The sequence below is a fragment of the Mustelus asterias genome, chromosome 3 (genome assembly GCF_964213995.1).
Source record: "Mustelus asterias chromosome 3, sMusAst1.hap1.1, whole genome shotgun sequence".
NCBI classification, from domain to species: Eukaryota; Metazoa; Chordata; class Chondrichthyes; order Carcharhiniformes; family Triakidae; genus Mustelus; species Mustelus asterias.
In genome coordinates this window covers 158,724,831-158,746,748 of record NC_135803.1, presented here as the reverse complement: position 1 = coordinate 158,746,748, position 21,918 = coordinate 158,724,831, and the positions used below count along the sequence as shown (strand labels likewise).

The 21,918-nt window shown below is 48.6% G+C and overlaps 1 protein-coding gene across 26 annotated transcripts in view; it reads right to left on the bottom strand.

Moving 5' to 3' along the window:
- The window catches only part of LOC144491780 (6-phosphofructo-2-kinase/fructose-2,6-bisphosphatase 4), a 275,487-nt gene that overhangs the window by 196,066 nt on the left and 57,503 nt on the right, over nucleotides 1–21,918 (bottom strand). For 19 of the 26 annotated variants that reach the window (XM_078210073.1, XM_078210066.1, XM_078210050.1 and 16 more), the window contains one exon: nucleotides 10,433–10,677. The exons of the other annotated variants lie outside the window; for them this stretch is intronic. In XM_078210073.1, coding sequence (XP_078066199.1) covers nucleotides 10,433–10,448 — 16 coding nt within the window. In that variant the 5' untranslated portion in view covers nucleotides 10,449–10,677. The remainder of the gene's footprint in view (nucleotides 1–10,432; nucleotides 10,678–21,918) is intronic. 26 annotated transcript variants of the gene reach the window in all.

Here is a 21,918-nt window from a genome sequence, read left to right as displayed (position 1 = left end):
TCCAGCATCTGCTGCCTGATGGGACAACTCCAGAGGCTCATCGTCTGCCTTGGGCTCAGCTTGGCCGATGCCCTGGGCAATCTCTGCCTCCACCAGCTCCTCAGGCGAGTGTGTCATGCCTTCACTAATGCACACTATCTTCTGCTCCAATACGCATAAGCCCACTCATGCACTCATGCTTGGTACAGAGGGAGAATGTGACAAAGATACATTTGACAGCTGGTCATCCTCGGAGATCGAGGGAGGGTCCTTGGGGTCATGTTCCTGTTCCCTTTGAGGGAGGAAGGAAATACATCAGTTTGGAACGGCGTTACAAACTCAGAGTGCACAGTCTGGTTACTCCTCAGAACAGACCTCTGACTAAGCAAATACAAGCAATGGCGATCAGTGGATGACACATGTCAGTTTTATAACTGTTATCGTACATCTTTCAAACCTTCCACCAATCTCTTCTCTGTCCATTAGACTCCAACTCTCATCCAAGACCCCTGCCTCTCTATGACCCGACAACCTGTCTCCACGTTCACAGGCCATCTCCAGTACCTTCTCCTCCACCTGAATTAAGAGGAGGAAGTTTGGGATCCCACTACCTATCTATACTCACTCTTGTGCATTCTGGTTCCTCTTCTCCTGTAAGGACAAAAATGCTTTCATTGTCTCCCTCTACATGCCAGAATATTCCAGCCTGCCCCCAAAAGATACAGGTTCAGTTGCCCATCACATTGTTACAGCTGAGCCTGACATACATGCCAGCCATGGCCTATCAAGGCATGGGACCATGTGCCACTTTACGCTCTGCATTCACACCATCAACACCAAGTGGTGCCATCCACAGAGATATCTAACCAAGGTTCAAACTGGAATCAGCAATCAGGCCATTGAGTCTGTTCCTGTGCTGGATCCAGGTTCTGTGCATGACATTATGGACATTGACCAGGCAGGCCTTCCTTGTCATGTGAGGTGGCCTGCTCTTACCGTTCAGCACTCTGAGGATGTCAAATCAACACTGACTGTCTCCAGCAAAACCCACAGGCACTCATCAGAAAAGCGGGGTGCAAACTGACTTCGGGCATTTATGTTCCACCTGGTTCTGGGTCACGATTACATCTCGCTGACAGTAACAGCACTATAACTAACATGATGTATCAAAAATAACAATTTTCAAAGCAGCCCCACGTGGCTCTTGAGTTTAGACATCCAGCATACCTGGAGCTCCATTAAAATCCCCAGCCACACCCTTCCTGTTCCCAGTGTCCACCATCTTCCCCCACTGCCTGCAGCGCTGAGCATGTTTCAGTGCGTGTTTCACACTCAGCACCAGCTGATTGGTCAGCTTACATGAAATTAATGTCAAAAGCCAATTGTGTTGACCTGTCAAGCTACAGATTCAGTCCCATGGCAGCCAGCTGTGCATTGGGTGAATGGAAATCGAGCTCTGCTGAAGCTCCTCATGTACAAAAGCATTTTCAGACTCACAACCAAGTGCCACACACTCAAACAGCCACTTACACAAGGAAATGCAAGTTGACGTGGACCTGCGGAATGTACCTGACTTAGAGAGATAACTATAGAAAGAGGAAAAAGACAGACAATGATCCTTAGTTAGCTGGGCCTTTATATTTAATATAGTTCACGCTTTTAATAAGTAGTTAAGAAATTCTCAATACAAACTCTGAATTTCTAGATCAAATTTATTTTGTTTTTAATATTGTATAAGCTCTTAAAATTCATGACATATTCATCCATGGACTAATTGTCAATCTTCTTAAACTTTTCAAATATTGACCAAGCTCCATTGGCTTCCAAAAAGTCATTTTGTTTGTAAGTTGCATCATAATCATCAAACCCTCTTCAATATCTAAGTCAGTTACATTCAGTTCCGAAAATACTTGATTCCTAATCTTCCTTCATCCTGGTAATTACAAGGCCAAAGCCAGATAAGAGCAGTAACCCGAGTCCATATTTCTATCTTGTTCTTCCATTATTCACATGGTTCCAAATCCACAAAGACTGCTATAGAGTTATAGAGGTTTACAGCATGGAAACAGGCCCTTCTGCCCAACTTGTCCATGCTGCCCAATTTTTACCACTCAGCTAGTCCCAATTGCCTGCATTTGACCCATATCCCTCTATACCTATCTTACCCATGTAATTGTCTAAATGCTTTTTAAAAGGCAAAATTGTACCCGCCTCTACTACTACCTCTGGCAACTCATTACAGACACTCACCACCCTCTGAGTGAAACAATTGCCCCTCTGGACCTTTTTGTATCTCTCCCTCTCACTTTAAACCTATGGCCTCTAGTTTTAGACTTTTTTTGATTTGATTTGATTTATTATTGTCACATGTATTAACATACAGTGAAAAGTATGGTTTCTTGCGTGCTATACAGACAAAACATACTGTTCATAGAGAAGGAATCGAGAGAGTGCAGAATGTAGTGTTACAGTCATAGCTAGGGTGTGGAGAAAGATCAACTTAATGCAAGGTAATTCCATTCAAAAGTCTGACAGCAGCAGGGAAGAAGTTGGTACATGACCTCAGACTTTTGTATCTCTTTCTCAAAGGAAGAAGGTGGAAGAGAGAATGTCCGGGGTGCGTGGGGTCCATAATTACGCTGGCTGCTTTGACGAGGCAGTGGGAAGTGCAGACAGAGTCAATGGATGGGAGGCTGGTTTGCGTGATGGATTGGGCTACATTTACGACCTTTGCGGATGACACGAAGATGGCTGGACTTGCGGATAGCGAAGAGCATTGTCGGGCAATACAGCAGGATATAGATAGGCTGGAAAATTGGGCGGAGAGGTGGCAGATGGAGTTTAATCCGGATAAATGCGAAGTGATGCATTTTGGAAGAAATAATGTAGGGAGGAGTTATACAATAAATGGCAGAGTCATCAGGAGTATAGAAACACAGAGGGACCTAGGTGTGCAAGTCCACAAATCCTTGAAGGTGGCAACACAGGTGGAGAAGGTGGTGAAGAAGGCATATGGTATGCTTGTCTTTATAGGACGGGGTATAGAGTATAAAAGCTGCAGTCTGATGATGCAGCTGTATAGAACACTGGTTAGGCCACATTTGGAGTACTGCGTCCAGTTCTGGTCGCCGCACTACCAGAAGGACGTGGAGGCGTTAGAGAGAATGCAGAGAAGGTTGACCAGGATGTTGCCTGGTATAGAGGGTCTTAGCTATGAGGAGAGATTGGGTAAACTGGGGTTGTTCTCCCTGGAAAGACAGAGAATGAGGGGAGATCTAATAGAGGTGTACAAGATTATGAAGGGGATAGATAGGGTGAACGGTGGGAAGCTTTTTCCCAGATCAGAAGTGACGTTCACGAGGGGTCACGGGCTCAAGCTGAGAGGGGCGAAGTATAACTCAGATATCAGAGGGACGTTTTTTACACAGAGGGTGGTGGGGGCCTGGAATGCGCTGCCAAGTAGGGTGGTGGAGGCAGGCACGCTGACATCGTTTAAGACTTACCTGGATAGTCACATGAGCAGCCTGGGAATGGAGGGATACAAACGATTGGTCTAGTTGGACCAAGGAGCGGCACAGGCTTGGAGGGCCGAAGGGCCTGTTTCCTGTGCTGTACTGTTCTTTGTTCTTTGTTTTGTAGTTTCTTGTGGTCTTGGGCAGAGCAGGAGCCATACCAAGCTGTGATACAACCAGAAAGAATCCTTTCTGAGGTGCATCTGTAAAAGTTGGTGAGAGTCATAGCGGACATGCCAAATTTCCTTCGTCTTCTGAGAAACTAGAGGCGTTCATGGGCTTTCTTAACTATAGTGTCGGCATGGGGGGACCAGGACAGGTTGTTGGTGCTCTAGACACCTAAAAACATGAAGGTCTCGACCCTTTCCACTTCGTCACCATTGATGTAGACAGGGGCATGTTCTCCTTTACGCTTCCTGAAGTCAATGACAATCTCCTTCATTTTGTTGACATTGAGGGAGAGATTATTGTTGCCGGACCAGTTCACTAAATTCTCTATCTCATTCCTGTACTCTGTCTCGTCATTGTTTGAGATCCGACCCACTACGGTGGTGTCGTCAGCAAACTTGAAAATTGAATTGGAGAGGAATTTGGCCGCACAGTCATAGGTGTACAAGGAGTATAGTAGCGGGCTGAGAACACAGCCTTGTGAGGCACCGGTGTTGAGGATTATCATGGAGAAGGTGTTGTTGCCTATACTTACTGATTGTGGTCTGTGAGTTAGGAAGTTCAGGATCCAGTCGCAGAGGGAGGAGCCGAGGCCCAGGCCACGGGGTTTGGAGGTGAGTTTCGTGGAAATAATAGTGTTGAAGGCTGAGCTGTAGTCAATAAATAGGACTTCCCTACCTTTGGGAAAAGATGTTGACTATTACCTTATCTATGTCCGTCATTGTTTTATAGACCTCTATAAGATCACCCGTAAGCCTCCGACGCTCCAGGGAAAAAAGTCCCAGTCTATCCAGCCTCTCCTTATAACTCAAACCATCAAGTCCCGGTAGCATCCTAGTAAATCTTTTCTGCACTCTTTCTAGTTTAATAATATCCTTTCTATAATAGGGTGACCAGATCTGTACACAGTATTCCAAGTGTGGCTTTGCCAATATCTTGTACAACTTCAAGAAGATGTCCCAACCCCTGTATTCAGTGTTCTGATCAATGAAACCAAGCATGCAGAATGCCTTCTTCACCACTCTGTCCACCTGTGACTCCACTTTCAAGGAGCTATGAACCTGCACCCTAGATCTCTTTGTTCAATAACTCTCCTCAACGCCCGACCACTAAGTCCTGCCCTGGTTCGATCGACCAAAATGCATCACCTCGCATTTATCTAAATTAAACTCCATCTGCCATTCATCAGCCCACTGGCCCAATTGATCAAGATCCCATTGCAACCCTAGTTAACCTTCTTCATTATCCACTGTGCCACCAATCTTAATGTCAACTCCAAACGTACTCCCACATGCATCCTAAGTTCTCATCCAAATCATGAATATAAATGACAAATAACAGTGGACCCTGCACTGATCCCTGAGGCACACTGTTGGTCACAGGCCTCTAGTTTGTAAAACAACCTTCTACAATCACCCTCTGTCTTTTGTCGTCAAACCAATTTTGTATCCAATTGGTGACCTCAACCTGGATCCTGAGAGATTTAACCTCATGCGGCAACTTACCATGCGGTACCTTGTCAAAGGCCTTGCTAAAGTCCATGTAGACAATATCAACTGCACTGCCCTCTTGGTAACCTTCTTGGTTACCCCTTCAAAAAACTCAATCAAATTTGTGAGACATGATTTTCCACTCACAAAGCCATGCTTACTGTTCCTAATCAGTCCTTGCATACTGGAGGCGGCACGGTGGCACAGTGGTTAGCACTGCTGCTTCACAGCGCCAGGGACATGGAGTCGATTCCCGGCTTGGGTCACTGTCTGTGCGGAGTTTGCAAGTTCTCCCCGTGTCTGTGTGGGTTTCCTCCGGGTGCTCCGGTTTCCTCCCACATTCTGAAAGACGTGCTGGTTAGGGTGCATTGATCCGAACAGGCGCCAGGCTGTGGCGACTAAGGGAATTTCACAATAACTTCATGGCAGTGTTAATGTAAGCCTTACTTGTGGCTAATAAATAAACTTTACTTTAGTTTACTTTGCCTCTCTAAATGCCTGTAGATCCTGTCTCTCAGAATACCTTCCAACAACTTACCCACCACAGAAGTTAGGCTCACTGGCCTGTAGTTCCAAGGCTTTTCCCTGCAGCCCTTTTTAAACAAAGGCACAACATTTGCCACCCTCCAATCTTCAGGCACCTGCCCTGTGGCTGTGGATGCTGGGTAATCATGGTTTCTGATCCTGCAGAGTCACCCACACGAAGGAGCAATTTAGCAATTAACCTAACCAGCACATTGTTGGACTGTGGGAGGAAAGCAGAGCACCCGGAGGAAGCCCACGCAGACAAGGGGAGAACATGCAGACTCGACACAGATCGTGAGGTTTGCTTTTATCAGAAACAGGGATTGCTCTCTGCTTTCCTTATTTGGGTGGCACAGTGGTTGGCACTGCTGCCTCACAGTGCCAGGGACCTGGGTGCGTTCGTTAGGTGTGTTCAGGAGGGTTTCCTGACACAGCATGTGGACAAGCCTACAAGAGGAGCGGCTGTACTTGATCTGATACTGACCAATGAACCTGGACAGGTGTCAGATCTCTCAGTGGGAGAGCATCTTGGGGATAGTGATCATAACTCTATCTCCTTTATGCTTGCATTGGAAAAAGAGAGGATCAGGCAAGCTAGGAAAGCGTTTATATGGAGTAAGGGGAAATATGAAGACATAAGGCAGCAAATTAGAGGAGTAAATTGGAAGGAGGTGTTCTCGGGGAAATGTACTGAAGAGAGGTGGCAGTTTTTCAAGGAATGTCTGTCTAGAGTTCTACAGGACAACGTTCCGAGCAGACAGGGAGGAGTTGGACGGTTAAAGGAACCATGGTGCATGAAAGCTGTGCGGGATACCTAGTCGAGAAGAAAAGGAAAGCGTACAAAAGGTTCAGAGAGCTTGGCAAAGATAGGGATCAAGATGAGTATACGGCTTGTAGGAAGGGACTAAAGAAGGAAATTAGGAGAGCCAGAAGGGGTCACGAGAAGGCCTTGGCAGGTAGGATTAAGGAAAACCCAAAGGCGTTCTATAAATATGTGAAGAGTAAAAGGATGAGACGTGAAGGAATAGGGCCTATTAAAGGTGAAGGCGGGAAAATCTGTACGGAAATGGCAGAGGTGCTTAACGAGTATTTTGCCTCGGTTTTCACAGAGGAGAAGGACCTGGGTGGATGTACTGCGGGCTTGCGGTGGACTGAAAAGTTTGAGTATATGGACTTTAAGATAGAGGTTGTGCTGGAATCTTTGAATGGCATCAAGATAGATAAGTCGCCGGGTCCGGATGGGATGTACCCCAGGTTACTGTGGGAGGCGAGGGAAGAGATTGCAGAGCCTCTGGCGATGATCTTTGCGTCGTCGATGGAGACGGGGGAGGTGCCAGAGGATTGGAGGATTGCGGATGTGGTTCCTATTTTCAAGAAGGGGAATAGGGGTCGCCCAGGAAATTACCGACCGGTGAGTCTAACCTCAGTGGTTGGTAAACTGATGGAGAAGATCCTGAGGGACAAGATTTATGAGCATTCAGAGAAGTTTAGTATGCTCAAGAATACTCAGCATGGAACAGGAAAAGTACAATCGTGCCTTACGAGCCTGGTGGAGTTCTTCGAAAATGTGACTAAACACATTGACGAAGGGAAAGCGGTAGATGTGGTTTATATGGATTTTAGCAAGGTGTTCGATAAGGTCCCCCATGCAAGGCTTCAAGAAAAAGTGAGAGGGCATGGGATCCAAGGGGCTGCTGCCCTGTGGATCCAGAACTGGCTTGCCCAAAGGAGGCAGAGAGTGGGTATAGATGAGTCTTTTTCTAAATGGAGGTCAGTCACCAGTGGTGTGCCCCAGGGATCCGTTCTGGGACTCTTGCTGTTTGTCATTTTCATAAATGACCTGGATGAGGAAGTGGAGGGATGGGTTGGTAAGTTTGCCGACGACACGAAGGTTGGTGGGGTTGTGGATAGTCTGGAGGGATGTCAGAAGTTACAGAGGGACATAGATAGGATGCAAGACTGGGCGGAGAAGTGGCAGATGGACTTCAACCCAGATAAATGCGTAATGGTCCATTTTGGCAGGTCAAATGGGATGGAGTACAATACTAAGGGAAAGACTCTTAGTACTGTAGAGGATCAGAAGGACCTTGGGGTCCGGGTCCATAGGACTCTAAAATCGGCCCCGCGGGTGGAGGAGATGGTTAAGAAGGCATATGGTGTGCTGGCCTTTATCAATCGAGGGATTGAGTTTAGGAGTCCGGGGATAATGATGCAGCTATATAACACCCTCGCCAGACCCCACTTGGAGTACTGTGCTCAGTTCTGGTCGCCTCATTACAGGAAGGATGTGGAAAAGATTGAAAGGGTGCAGAGGAGATTTACAAGGCTGTTGCCTGGATTGAGTGGCATGCCTTATGAGGATAGGCTGAGGGTGCTCGGTCTTTTCTCCTTGGAGAGACGTAGGATGAGAGGAGACCTAATAGAGGTATATAAGATGTTGAGAGGCATAGATCGGGTGGACTCTCAGAGGCTTTTTCCCAGGGTGGAAATGGCTGCTACGAGGGGACACAGGTTTAAGGTGCTGGGGGTAGGTACAGGGGAACAAAGAACAGTACAGCACAGGAAACAGGCCCTTCAGCCCTCCAAGCCTGTGCCGCTCCTTGGTCCAACTGGACCAATCGTTTGTATCCCTCCATTCCCAGGCTGCTCATGTGATTATCCAGGTAAGTCTTAAACGATGTCAGCGTGCCTGCCTCCACCACCCTACTTGGCAGCGCATTCCAGGCCCCCACCACCCTGTGTGTAAAAAACATCCCTCTGATGTCTGAGTTATACTTCGCCCCACTCAGCTTGAGCCCGTGACCCCTCGTGATCGTCACCTCCGACCTGGGAAAAAGCTTCCCACTGTTCACCCTATCTATACCCTTCATAATCTTGTACACCTCTATTAGATCTCCCCTCATTCTCCGTCTTTCCAAGGAGAACAACCCCAGTCTACCCAATCTCTCCTCATAGCTAAGACCCTCCATACCAGGCAACATCCTGGTAAACCTTCTCTGCACTCTCTCTAACGCCTCCACGTCCTTCTGGTAGTGCGGCGACCAGAACTGGACGCAGTACTCCAAATGTGGCCTAACCAGCGTTCTATACAGCTGCATCATCAGACTCCAGCTTTTATACTCTATACCCCGTCCTATAAAGGCAAGCATACCATATGCCTTCTTCACCACCTTCTCCACCTGTGTTGCCACCTTCAAGGATTTGTGGACTTGCACACCTAGGTCCCTCTGTGTTTCTATACTCCTGATGACTCTGCCATTTATTGTATAACTCCTCCCTACATTATTTCTTCCAAAATGCATCACTTCGCATTTATCCGGATTAAACTCCATCTGCCACCTCTCCGCCCAATTTTCCAGCCTATCTATATCCTGCTGTATTGCCCGACAATGCTCTTCGCTATCCGCAATTCCAGCCATCTTCGTGTCATCCGCAAACTTGCTGATTACACCAGTTACACCTTCTTCCAAATCATTTATATATATCACAAGTAGCAGAGGTCCCAGTACAGAGCCCTGCGGAACACCACTGGTCACAGGCCTCCAGCCGGAAAAAGACCCTTCGACCACTACCCTCTGTCTCCTATGGCCAAGCCAGTTCTCCACCCATCGAGCCACTTCTCCTTGTATCCCATGAGCCTTAACCTTCTTAACCAACCTGCCATGTGGGACTTTGTCAAATGCCTTACTGAAATCCATATAGACGACATCCATGGCCCTTCCTTCATCAACCGTTTTTGGGGGAATGTTAGGGGGAAGTTTATCACAGAGGGTGGTGGGCGAGTGGAATCGGCTGCCGTCAGTGGTGGTGGAGGCAAACTCAATCGGGTCTTTTAAGAGACTCCTGGATGAGTACATGGGACTTAATAGGATGGAGGGTTATAGAATCATAGAAACCCTACAGTGCAGAAGGAGGCCATTCGGCCCATCGAGTCTGCACCGACCACAATCCCACCCAGGCCCTACCCCCACATATTTACCCGCTAATCCCTCTAACCTACGCATCCCAGGACTCTAAGGGGCAATTTTTAACCTGGCCAATCAACCTAACCCGCACATCTTTGGACTGTGGGAGGAAACCGGAGCACCCGGAGTAAACCCACGCAGACACGAGGAGAATGTGCAACCTCCACACAGACAGTGACCCGAGCCGGGAATCGAACCCGGGACCCTGGAGCTGTGAAGCAGCAGTGCTAACCACTGTGCTACCGTGCCGCCCTTATAGGTAGGCCTAAAAGGTAGGGATATGTTCGGCACAACTTATGGGGCCGAAGGGCCTGTTTTGTGCTGTAGTTTTTCTATGTTTCTATATTTCTATGATCTCTCCAACTGAGGAGATGGAGGTCAATTCTCTGCATCCATGTTCCAATCGGTGGAATACCGCATCAGGAAACTGAAAATGTCCTGGAATTAAAACTGTTCTAGTGCTGTAGCATAGTTCAGTTCAAACACCAGTTTCCAATCATCCCTTCTGGATCCACTTCCTGTCCAGAAGCCACAACCCCACTGGGGGAAACTCAGCACTTCAGTACAAGTTTCAAGGAGCACCACATGCTCTCAACTCACTCTAAAGCTTTTCCTGATTTACTCCGAAAGGGATCTATATTTCTAACATTGTCAGGATGAACACAGCAATGCACTGTGTGATGTAAACAGCAATGCAACCTTTTGGTTACACAGCAAGGCAATAGTGTTGTATTGAAATAGATTGAACAGGAAAAGTACAATCGATTATTTAAAATAGGAATAGGTCACTCACCTCTATTGGCTCTCATTTTTCAATTGGCTCCATTCACCATGAGTAAGGCACAATATTTATCCAGGAGAAGCAGTAGTCCAATTGTTGTTTTAAAATACTCTCAGGAAGAGATAATGTGATCTTCCCTGACTGTGTCTGAATGCTCGCTGAGTCATAATCACTTCTTCCAACCAACAGGAGTCATCTTAGTCCAAGAATATGTGAACAAACCTGTCGATCCACTCTCTTGAGATCTGGTTTGTGATCTAAAAAAAGATTGGTAGTGTAATAATCGCCTTGTATTTTGTACACACATCTGAATAGGATTGTTGGATTTTTAAGCAAATGACCACACGATTGTAAAACAGTAATGGAATTTATAAAGATCCGGTAAACAAGGCGAACGTGTGCAGAAATGTGAGGGTATTCCTGGAAATGACATGTCTGTGTTTGCTGTGCAATGTGTTGGTGCTGATATGGAGAAAGATTGGGCATTAATGGGTAACAACACGTCGTTTCTGCCTCTGAGACATCATTCAATCCTCTTCACTCTATCTATAAGTCATTCCAAATCTACTTAAAATGCTTTTTGGAAAAAAACAGATTGGTTCTGTTTGTATTGCCTATCATCTTAAATCTGTGTCCTTCTCATTACCAACCCTGCAGTCACCTAAAACAGTTTCTCCTTATTTACTCCCACAAAGTCTTTAATGTTTCTCGATTAAATCTCCCTCTGAACACTCTCTGTTCTAAGGAGAACAATCCCAGCTTCTCCAGTCTCTCCATGTAACAGAAATATCTCATCCTGTGTACTGTTGTAGTAAGCCTCGACTGCATCTCCTCTTGATATTCAATGGTATTATCATTGCTGAATTCCCCACCATCAGCATCCTGGAAATTACCAGAAGCCAAACAAATATTGTGGCGAGAACAGCAGGTCAGAGGTTGGGAATTCAGCACCAAGTAACTCGCCTACTGACCATCCAAGACAAAGCAGACCACTACAAACATTCAATCCCTCCACCACCAACACACAATGGTAGCAGAGTGTGCAATATACTAGATGCACTGCAGCAATTCGCTCATTCGCAAGCATCTTCCAAACCCACAACCGCTACCACTTAGAAGGACAAGGCTAGCAGACACATGGGAGCACCTGCAGGTTCCCCTCCAAGCCACTCATCAACCTAGCTTAATAATATATCGCCATTTCTTCACTGTCACTGGATCAAAATCCTGGAACTCCCCCCTAACAGCACTGTGGATGCACCTGCAGCTCAAGGACTGCAGCAGTTCAAGGCAGTTCACCACCACCTTCTCAAGGGCACATAGAGAAGGGCAATAAAACGCTGGCCTAGCCAGAGACATTCATATCCCACAAATGGTTGGTGAAAATGGGGCGCAAAGACAGTAATTATCGAGAAGAATGGGTGAAAAGAGCTCCCGGAGACAGTAACCACCCTCCAGAAGAGCTGTCTGAGCCAACCCCATCTGCGGCTCTGGAGCAGTCACCATGGAAACCGGGACAGTGATTAGTTGGTGATAATTTTGCTTGTTTATCTTCAAATCGCATGTAATTTATTGGTAATTGTAAGATTTTATTAGTGAGAAACATAGAAACAGAGAAAAACTACAGCACAAAACAGGCCCTTTGGCCCCACAAGTTGTGCCGAACATATCCCTACCTTCTAGGCCTACCTATAACCCTCCATCCTATTAAGTCCCATGTACTCATCCAGGAGTCTCTTAAAAGACCCTATTGAGTTTGCCTCCACCACCACTGACAGCAGCCGATTCCACTCGCCCACCACCCTCTGTGTGAAAAACTTCCCCCTAACATTTCCCCTGTACCTACCCCCCAGCACCTTAAACCTGTGTCCTCTCGTAGCAGCCATTTCCACCCTGGGAAAAAGCCTCTGAGAGTCCACCCGATCTATGCCTCTCAACATCTTATATACCTCTATTAGGTCTCCTCTCATCCGACGTTTCTCCAAGGAGAAAAGACCGAGCTCCCTCAGCCTATCCCCATAAGGCATGCCACTCAATCCAGGCAACATCCTTGTAAATCTCCTCTGCACCCTTTCAATCTTTTCCACATCCTTCCTGTAATGAGGCGACCAGAACTGAGCACAGTACTCCAAGTGGGGTCTGACGAGGGTCTTGTATAGCTGCATCATTATCCCCGGACTCCTAAACTCAATCCCTCGATTGATAAAGGCCAGCACACCATATGCCTTCTTAACCACCTCCTCCACCCGCGGGGCCGATTTCAGAGTCCTATGGACCCGGACCCCAAGGTCCTTCTGATCCTCTACAGTACGAAGAGTCTTTCCCTTAATATTGTACTCCTTCATCCCATTTGACCTGCCAAAATGGACCACTACGCGTTGATCTGGGTTGAAGTCCATCTGCCACTTCTCCGCCCAGTCTTGCATCCTATCTATGTCCCTCTGTAACTTCTGACATCCCTCCAGACTATCCACAACCCCACCAACCTTCGTGTCATCGGCAAACTTACCAACCCATCCCTCCACTTCCTCATCCAGGTCATTTATGAAAATGACAAACAGCAAGAGTCCCAGAACGGATCCCTGGGGCACACCACTGGTGACCAACCTCCATTCAGAAAAAGACCCATCAATACCCACTCTCTGCTTCCTTTGGGCAAGCCAATTGTGGTAAGGTTTACTAGCCATGGTAAACGTTATTGGGAGTAGCAGTATTTATCAACTGCAAATTAATTAAAATTTAACACAGAATCGAGTAGGGAGGGCAGGTGCTGTGTTATTCCTGCAGCATCTGGGTAATCCCTGTGTTATTCCTGCAGGCCTTAGACAAGGTCCCTCATGGCAGACTGGTGCAGAAGGTGAAGTCGCATGGAATCAGAGGTGAGCTGGCAAAGCGGATACAAAACTGGCTCGGTCAAAGAAGACAGAGGGTAGCAGTGGAAGGGTGCATTTCTGAATGGAGGGCTGTGACAAGTGACGTTGCTCAGGGATCAGGGCTGGGACCTTTACTGTTTGTAATATATATAAATGATTTCGAGAAAAATGTAACTAGATTGATTCGTAAGTTTGCGGACGACACAAAGGTTGGTGGATTTGCGGATAGCGATGAGGACCATCAGAGGATACAGCAGGATATAGATCAGTTGGAGATTTGGGTGGAGAGATGGCAGATGGAGTTTAATCCGGACAAATGTGAGGTAATGCATTTTGGAAGGTCTAATACAGATAGGAAATATACAGTAAATGGCAGAACCCTTAAGAGTATTGATAGGCAAAGGGATCTGGGTGTACAGGTACACAGGTCACTGAAAGTGGCAATGCAGGTGGAGAAGGAAGTCAAGAAGGCATACGGCATGCTTGCTTTCATCGGCCGGGCATTGAGTTTAAAAATTGACAAGTCATGTTGCAGTTTTATAAAACCTTAGTTAGGCCACACTTGGAATATAGTCTTCAATTCTGGTCGCCACACTACCAGAAGGATGTGGAGGCTTTGGAGAGGGTACAGAAAAGATTTACCAGGATGTTGCCTGGTATGGAGGGCATTAGCTATGAGGAGAGGTTGGAGAAACTTGATTTGTTCTCACTGGAGTGACGGAGGTTGAAGGGCGACCTGACAGAAGTCTACAAGATTATGAGGGGCATGGACAGAGTGGATAGAAGCTTTTTCCCAGGGTGGAAGAGTCAATTACTAGGGGACATAGGTTTAAGGTGCTAGGGGCAAGGTTTAAAAGAGATAGAAACATAGAAACACAGAAACATAGAAACATAGAAAACTACAGCACAAAACAGGCCCTTTGGCCCCACAAATTGTGCCGAACATATCCCTACCATTTAGGCCTACCTATTACCCTCCATCCTATTAAGCCCCATGTACTCATCCAGGAGTCTCTTAAAAGACCCTATTGAGTTTGCCTCCACCACCACTGACGGCAGCCGATTCCACTCGCCCACCACCCTCTGTGTGAAAAACTTCCCCCTAACATTTCCCCTGTACCTACCCCCAGCACCTTAAACCTGTGCCCTCTCGTAGCAGCCATTTCCACCCTGGGAAAAAGCCTCTGAGAGTCCACCCGATCTATGCCTCTCAACATCTTATATACCTCTATTAGGTCTCCTCTCATCCTACGTCTCTCCAAGGAGAAAAGACCGAGCTCCCTCAGCCTATCCTCATAAGGCATGCCACTCAATCCAGGCAACATCCTTGTAAATCTCCTCTGCACCCTTTCAATCTTTTCCACATCCTTCCTGTAATGAGGCGACCAGAACTGAGCACAGTACTTCAAGTGGGGTCTGACGAGGGTCTTGTATAGCTGCATCATTATCCCCGGACTCCTAAACTCAATCCCTCGATTGATAAAGGCCAGCACACCATACGCCTTCTTAACCACCTCCTCCACCTGCGAGGCCGATTTTAGAGTCCTATGGACCCTGACCCCAAGGTCCTTCTGATCCTCTACTGTACTAAGAGTCTTTCCCTTTATATTGTACTCCTTCATCCCATTCGACCTGCCAAAATGGACCACTACGAGGCAGATTGTTTACATAGAGAGTAGTGGGTGCCTGCCTGGAACTCGTTGCCGGGGGAGGTAGTGGAAGCCGACACGGTAGTGGCTTTTAAGGGGCGTCTTGACAAGTACATGAATAGGATGGGAATAGAGTGATATGGTCCCCGGAAGGGTAGGGGGTTTTAGTTCAGTCGGGCAGCATGGTCGGTGGGCAGGCTTGGACGGCCGATGGGCCTGTTCCTGAGCTGTAATTTTCTTTGTTTTCTCTCTACCTCCCTTTTTGGGCTTACATTAGCTACCCTCCAATTTGTAGGAACAAGTCCAGAGTCCAAAGAATTTTGGAAATGTGGGCGATCCCTGCGTTGTTCCTGCAGCATGTGGGCGATCGCTGTGTTGTTCCTGCAGCATGTGGGTGATCCCTGTGTTGTTCCTGCAGCATGTAGGCGAGCGCTGTGTTGTTCCTGCAGCATGTGGGTGATCCCTGTGTTGTTCCTGCAGCATGTGGGCGATTGCTGTGTTGTTCCAGCAGCATGTGGGTGATCCCTGTGTTGTTCCTGCAGCATGTGGGTGATCCCTGTGTTGTTCCTGCAGCATGTGGGCGATTGCTGTGTTGTTCCTGCAGCATGTGGGTGATCGCTGTGTTGTTCCTGCAGCATGTGGGTGATCCCTGTGTTGTTCCTGCAGCATGTGGGCGATCCCTGCGTTGTTCCTGCAGCATGTAGGTGATCCCTGTGTTGTTCCTGCAGCATGTGGGTGATCCCTGTGTTGTTCCTGCAGCATGTGGGAGATCTGTGTTGTTCCAGCAGCATGTGGGTGATCCCTGTGTTGTTCCTGCAGCATGTGGGTGATCCCTGTGTTGTTCCTGCAGCATGTGGGCGATTGCTGTGTTGTTCCTGCAGCATGTGGGTGATCGCTGTGTTGTTCCTGCAGCATGTGGGTGATCCCTGTGTTGTTCCTGCAGCATGTGGGCGATCCCTGCGTTGTTCCTGCAGCATGTAGGTGATCCCTGTGTTGTTCCTGCAGCATGTGGGTGATCCCTGTGTTGTTCCTGCAGCATGTGGGAGATCTGTGTTGTTCCTGCAGCATGTGGGTGATCGCTGTGTTGTTCCTGCAGCATGTGGGCGATCGCTGTGTTGTTCCTGCAGCATGTGGGCGATCGCTGTGTTGTTCCTGCAGCATGTGGGCGATCGCTGTGTTGTTCCTGCAGCATGTGGGCGATCGCTGTGTTGTTCCCGCAGCATGTGGGCGATCGCTGTGTTGTTCCTGCAGCATGTGGGCGATCGCTGTGTTGTTCCTGCAGCATGTGGGCGATCGCTGTGTTGTTCCTGCAGCATGTAGGCGATCGCTGTGTTGTTCCTGCAGCATGTGGGCGATCGCTGTGTTGTTCCTGCAGCATGTGGGCGATCGCTGTGTTGTTCCTGCAGCATGTAGGCGAGCGCTGTGTTGTTCCTGCAGCATGTGGGCGAGCGCTGTGTTGTTCCTGCAGCATGTGGGCGATCGCTGTGTTGTTCCTGCAGCATGTGGGCGATCGCTGTGTTGTTCCTGCAGCATGTGGGTGATCCCTGTGTTGTTCCTGCAGCATGTGGGTGATCCCTGTGTTGTTCCTGCAGCATGTGGGCGATCCCTGCGTTGTTCCTGCAGCATGTGGGTGATCGCTGTGTCGTTCCTGCAGCATGTGGGCGATCCCTGCGTTGTTCCTGCAGCATGTAGGCGATCGCTGTGTTGTGCCTGCAGCATGTGGGTGATCCCTGTGTTGTTCCTGCAGCATGTGGGTGATCGCTGTGTTGTTCCAGCAGCATGTGGGTGATCCCTGTGTTGTTCCTGCAGCATGTGGGCGATCGCTGTGTTGTTCCTGCAGCATGTGGGCGATCGCTGTGTTGTTCCTGCAGCATGTGGGCGATCGCTGTGTTGTTCCTGCAGCATGTGGGCGATCGCTGTGTTGTTCCTGCAGCATGTGGGCGATCGCTGTGTTGTTCCTGCAGCATGTGGGCGATCCCTGTGTTGTTCCTGCAGCATGTGGGCGATCCCTGTGTTGTTCCTGCAGCATGTGGGCGATCCCTGTGTTGTTCCTGCAGCATGTGGGCGATCGCTGTGTTGTTCCAGCAGCATGTGGGTGATCGCTGTGTTGTTCCTGCAGCATGTGGGCGACCCCTGTGTTGTTCCTGCAGCATGTGGGTGATCCCTGTGTTGTTCCTGCAGCATGTGGGCGATCGCTGTGTTGTTCCAGCAGCATGTGGGCGATCCCTGTGTTGTTCCTGCAGCATGTGGGTGATCCCTGTGTTGTTCCTGCAGCATGTGGGTGATCGCTGTGTTGTTCCTGCAGCATGTGGGTGATCGCTGTGTTGTTCCTGCAGCATGTGGGCGATCGCTGTGTTGTTCCTGCAGCATGTGGGTGATCCCTGTGTTGTTCCTGCAGCATGTGGGCGATCCCTGCGTTGTTCCTGCAGCATGTAGGTGATCCCTGTGTTGTTCCTGCAGCATGTGGGTGATCCCTGTGTTGTTCCTGCAGCATGTGGGCGATCCCTGTGTTGTTCCTGCAGCATGTGGGTGATCGCTGTGTTGTTCCTGCAGCATGTGGGCGATCCCTGCGTTGTTCCTGCAGCATGTGGGTGATCGCTGTGTTGTTCCTGCAGCATGTGGGCGATCCCTGTGTTGTTCCTGCAGCATGTGGGCGATCGCTGTGTTGTTCCAGCAGCATGTGGGCGATCCCTGTGTTGTTCCTGCAGCATGTGGGAGATCCCTGTGTTGTTCCTGCAGCATGTGGGCGATCCCTGTGTTGTTCCTGCAGCATGTGGGAGATCCCTGTGTTGTTCCTGCAGCATGTGGGAGATCCCTGTGTTGTTCCTGCAGCATGTGGGTGATCGCTGTGTTGTTCCTGCAGCATGTGGGTGATCCCTGTGTTGTTCCTGCAGCATGTGGGCGATCCCTGTGTTGTTCCTGCAGCATGTGGGTGATCCCTGTGTTGTTCCTGCAGCATGTGGGCGATCGCTGTGTTGTTCCTGCAGCATGTGGGTGATCCCTGTGTTGTTCCTGCAGCATGTGGGTGATCCCTGTGTTGTTCCTGCAGCATGTAGGCGATCCCTGTGTTGTTCCTGCAGCATGTGGGCGATCGCTGTGTTGTTCCTGCAGCATGTGGGAGATCCGTGTTGTTCCTGCAGCATGTGGGAGATCCGTGTTGTTCCTGCAGCATGTGGGCGATCCCTGTGTTGTTCCTGCAGCATGTGGGCGATCGCTGTGTTGTTCCTGCAGCATGTGGGCGATCCCTGTGTTGTTCCTGCAGCATGTGGGCGATCGCTGTGTTGTTCCTGCAGCATGTGGGCGATCCCTGTGTTGTTCCTGCAGCATGTGGGCGATCGCTGTGTTGTTCCTGCAGCATGTGGGAGATCCGTGTTGTTCCTGCAGCATGTGGGAGATCCGTGTTGTTCCAGCAGCATGTGGGAGATCCCTGTGTTGTTCCTGCAGCATGTGGGCGATCCCTGTGTTGTTCCTGCAGCATGTGGGCGATCCCTGTGTTGTTCCTGCAGCATGTGGGCGATCGCTGTGTTGTTCCTGCAGCATGTGGGCGATCCCTGTGTTGTTCCTGCAGCATGTGGGAGATCCGTGTTGTTCCTGCAGCATGTGTTGATCCCTGTGTTGTTCCTGCAGCATGTGGGCGATCCCTGCGTTGTTCCTGCAGCATGTGGGAGATCCCTGTGTTGTTCCTGCAGCATGTGGGAGATCCCTGTGTTGTTCCTGCAGCATGTGGGCGATCCCTGTGTTGTTCCTGCAGCATGTGGGCGATCCCTGTGTTGTTCCTGCAGCATGTGTTGATCCCTGCGTTGTTCCTGCAGCATGTGGGTGATCCCTGTGTTGTTCCTGCAGCATGTGGGAGATCCCTGTGTTGTTCCTGCAGCATGTGGGCGATCCCTGTGTTGTTCCTGCAGCATGTGTTGATCCCTGCGTTGTTCCTGCAGCATGTGGGTGATCCCTGTGTTGTTCCAGCAGCATGTGTTGATCCCTGCGTTGTTCCTGCAGCATGTGGGTGATCGCTGTGTTGTTCCAGCAGCATGTGGGTGATCGCTGTGTTGTTCCAGCAGCATGTGTTGATCCCTGCGTTGTTCCTGCAGCATGTGGGCGATCCCTGCGTTGTTCCTGCAGCATGTGGGAGATCCATGTTGTTCCTGCAGCATGTGGGAGATCCGTGTTGTTCCTGCAGCATGTGGGAGATCCGTGTTGTTCCTGCAGCATGTGGGCGATCCCTGTGTTGTTCCTGCAGCATGTGTTGATCCCTGTGTTGTTCCTGCAGCATGTGGGAGATCCATGTTGTTCCTGCAGCATGTGTTGATCCCTGTGTTGTTCCTGCAGCATGTGGGAGATCCGTGTTGTTCCTGCAGCATGTGGGAGATCCGTGTTGTTCCTGCAGCATGTGGGAGATCCGTGTTGTTCCTGCAGCATGTGGGCGATCCCTGTGTTGTTCCTGCAGCATGTGTTGATCCCTGTGTTGTTCCTGCAGCATGTGTTGATCCCTGCGTTGTTCCTGCAGCATGTGGGAGATCCGTGTTGTTCCTGCAGCATGTGTTGATCCCTGTGTTGTTCCTGCAGCATGTGTTGATCCCTGTGTTGTTCCTGCAGCATGTGGGCGATCCAGGGCAAACAGGTCTACAGCTTGAGGATATTTGGCTCCGAGTCTTTGGGCGGGATTTCCCGGCCGTGCTCGGCCCAAAGCCGTAAAATACCACCCGAGGTCAATGGACCTTTGCATGGTCCGTGTCCTACCTGCTGTGATTACCGTGGCAGATGGGATGGGAAAATTCCAGCCATTGAGCTGGAGGCCAAACTGCGGACATGGCGATGCATCAGGGAGGGGAAAAGTTATCGGGAGACTCTGTACCAGGAGGCAGTCACACACCTAAGGACAGAGTCTTCTCATTCAGTGGTGAGGGATAGGAGATTATGACTGCGAATTATTGCTCAACAGGCTTGAGGTGCTTGCAGGCAGAATGGGTGGTGGATGCAGGATGGATAAGCAAACTGACCATAGCGCTCTGGACAGGAAGAAATGAATCGGAAGAAGTTAATGTTTATTTAAGAAGGGCTGCAAGGAAAAGCCTGGGAACTACAGGCCGGTGAGCCATCTGGAGTGGGTAAGTTGTTGGAGGTATTCTGAGAGACAGGATCTACAGGCATTTAGAGACGCAAAGACTGATTAGGGACAGTCAGCATGGCTTTGTGAGTGGAAAATCATGTCTCACAAATTTGATTTGAGTTTTTTGAAAGGGTAATGTAGAAGGTAGATGAGGGCAGTGCAGTTGATGTTGTCTACATGGACTTTAGCAAGGCCTTTGACAAGGTACCGCATGGTAGGTTGTTGGATAAGGTTAAATCTCACAGGGTCCAGTGTGAGGTAGCTAAATGGATACAAAATTGGCTTCTTGACAGAAGAGGTTGTAGAGGGCAGGGGGATTTGGACCAACTAGAAAAATGGGCTGACAAATGGCAAATGGAACGCAGACAAGTGTGAGATATTGCACTTTGGAAGGACAAACCAAAGTAGAACGTACAGGGTAAATGGTAGGACTCTGAAGAGTGCAGTTGAACAGAGGGATCTGGGAATACAGGTACAGAATTCCCTAAAAGTGACGTCACAGGTGGATAGGGTCGTAAAGAGTGCCTTTGGTACATTGGCCTTTATAAATCGGAGTATCGAGTATAAAAGTTGGGAGTGTTATGGTAAGGTTATATAAGGCATTGGTGAGGCCGAATTTGGAGTATTGTGTACAGTTTTGGTCACCTAGTTACAGGAAGGATGTAAATAAGATTGAAAGAGTGCAGAGAAGGTTCACAAGGATGTTGCCGGGACTTGAGAAGCTGAGTTACAGAGAGAGATTGAATAGGTTGGGACTTTATTCCCTGGAGCGTAGAAGATTGAGGGGAGATTTGATAGAGGTATATAAGATTTTGATGGGTATAAATAGAGTGAATGCAAGCAGGCTTTTTCCGCTGAGGCTAGGGGAAAAAAAACCAGAGGGCATGGGTTAAGGGTGAAGGGGGAAAAGTTTTAAGGGAATATTAGGGGGGGCTTCTTCACGGTGGGAGTGTGGAATGAGCTGCCGGATAAAGTGGTAAATGCAGGGTCATTTTTAACATTTAAGAAAAACTTGGACGGGTTCATGGATGAGAGGGGCGTGGAGGGATATGGTCCAAGTGCAGGTCAGTGGGACTAGGCAAAAAATGGTTTGGCACAGACAAGAAGGGCCAAAAGGCCTGTTTCTGAGCTGTAATTTTCTATGCTTCTATGGTTCTATGGGTTGTTTTTCAAATTGGAGGCCTGTGACCAGCGATGTGCCTCAGGGATCTGTGCTGGGTCCACTGTTATTTGTCATTTATATTAATGATTTGGATATGAATTTAGTCGGCAAGGTTAGTAAGTTTGGAGATGATACCGAGATTGGTGGCAAAGTGGACAATGAAGAAGGTTATCTAGGATTGCAACGGGATCTTGATCAATTGGGCCAGTGGGCTGACGAATGGCAGATGGAGTTTAATTTAGATAAATGCGAGGTGATGCATTTTGGTAGATCGAACCAGGGCAGGACTTACTCAGTTAATGGTAGGGTGTTGGGGAGAGTTACAGAACAAAGAGATCTCGGGGTACATGTTCATAGCTCCTTGAAAGTGGAGTCACAAATGGGCAGAGTGGTGAAGAAGGCATTCAGCATGCTTGGTTTCATTGAGTACAGAGGTTGGGACGTCTTGTTGAAGTTGTACAAGATATTGGTCAGGCCACACTTGGAATACTGTGTAGAGTGTCGGTCACCATATTATAGAAAAGATATTATTAAACTAGGAAGAGTGCAGAAAAGATTTACCAGGATGCTACCAGGACTTGATGGTTTAAGTTATAAGGAGAGGCTGGAAAGACTGGGACTTTTTTCTCTGGAGTGTAGGAGACTTAGGGGTGATCTTATAGAGGTCTATAAAATAATGAGGGGCATAGATGAGGTAGAGAGTAAAT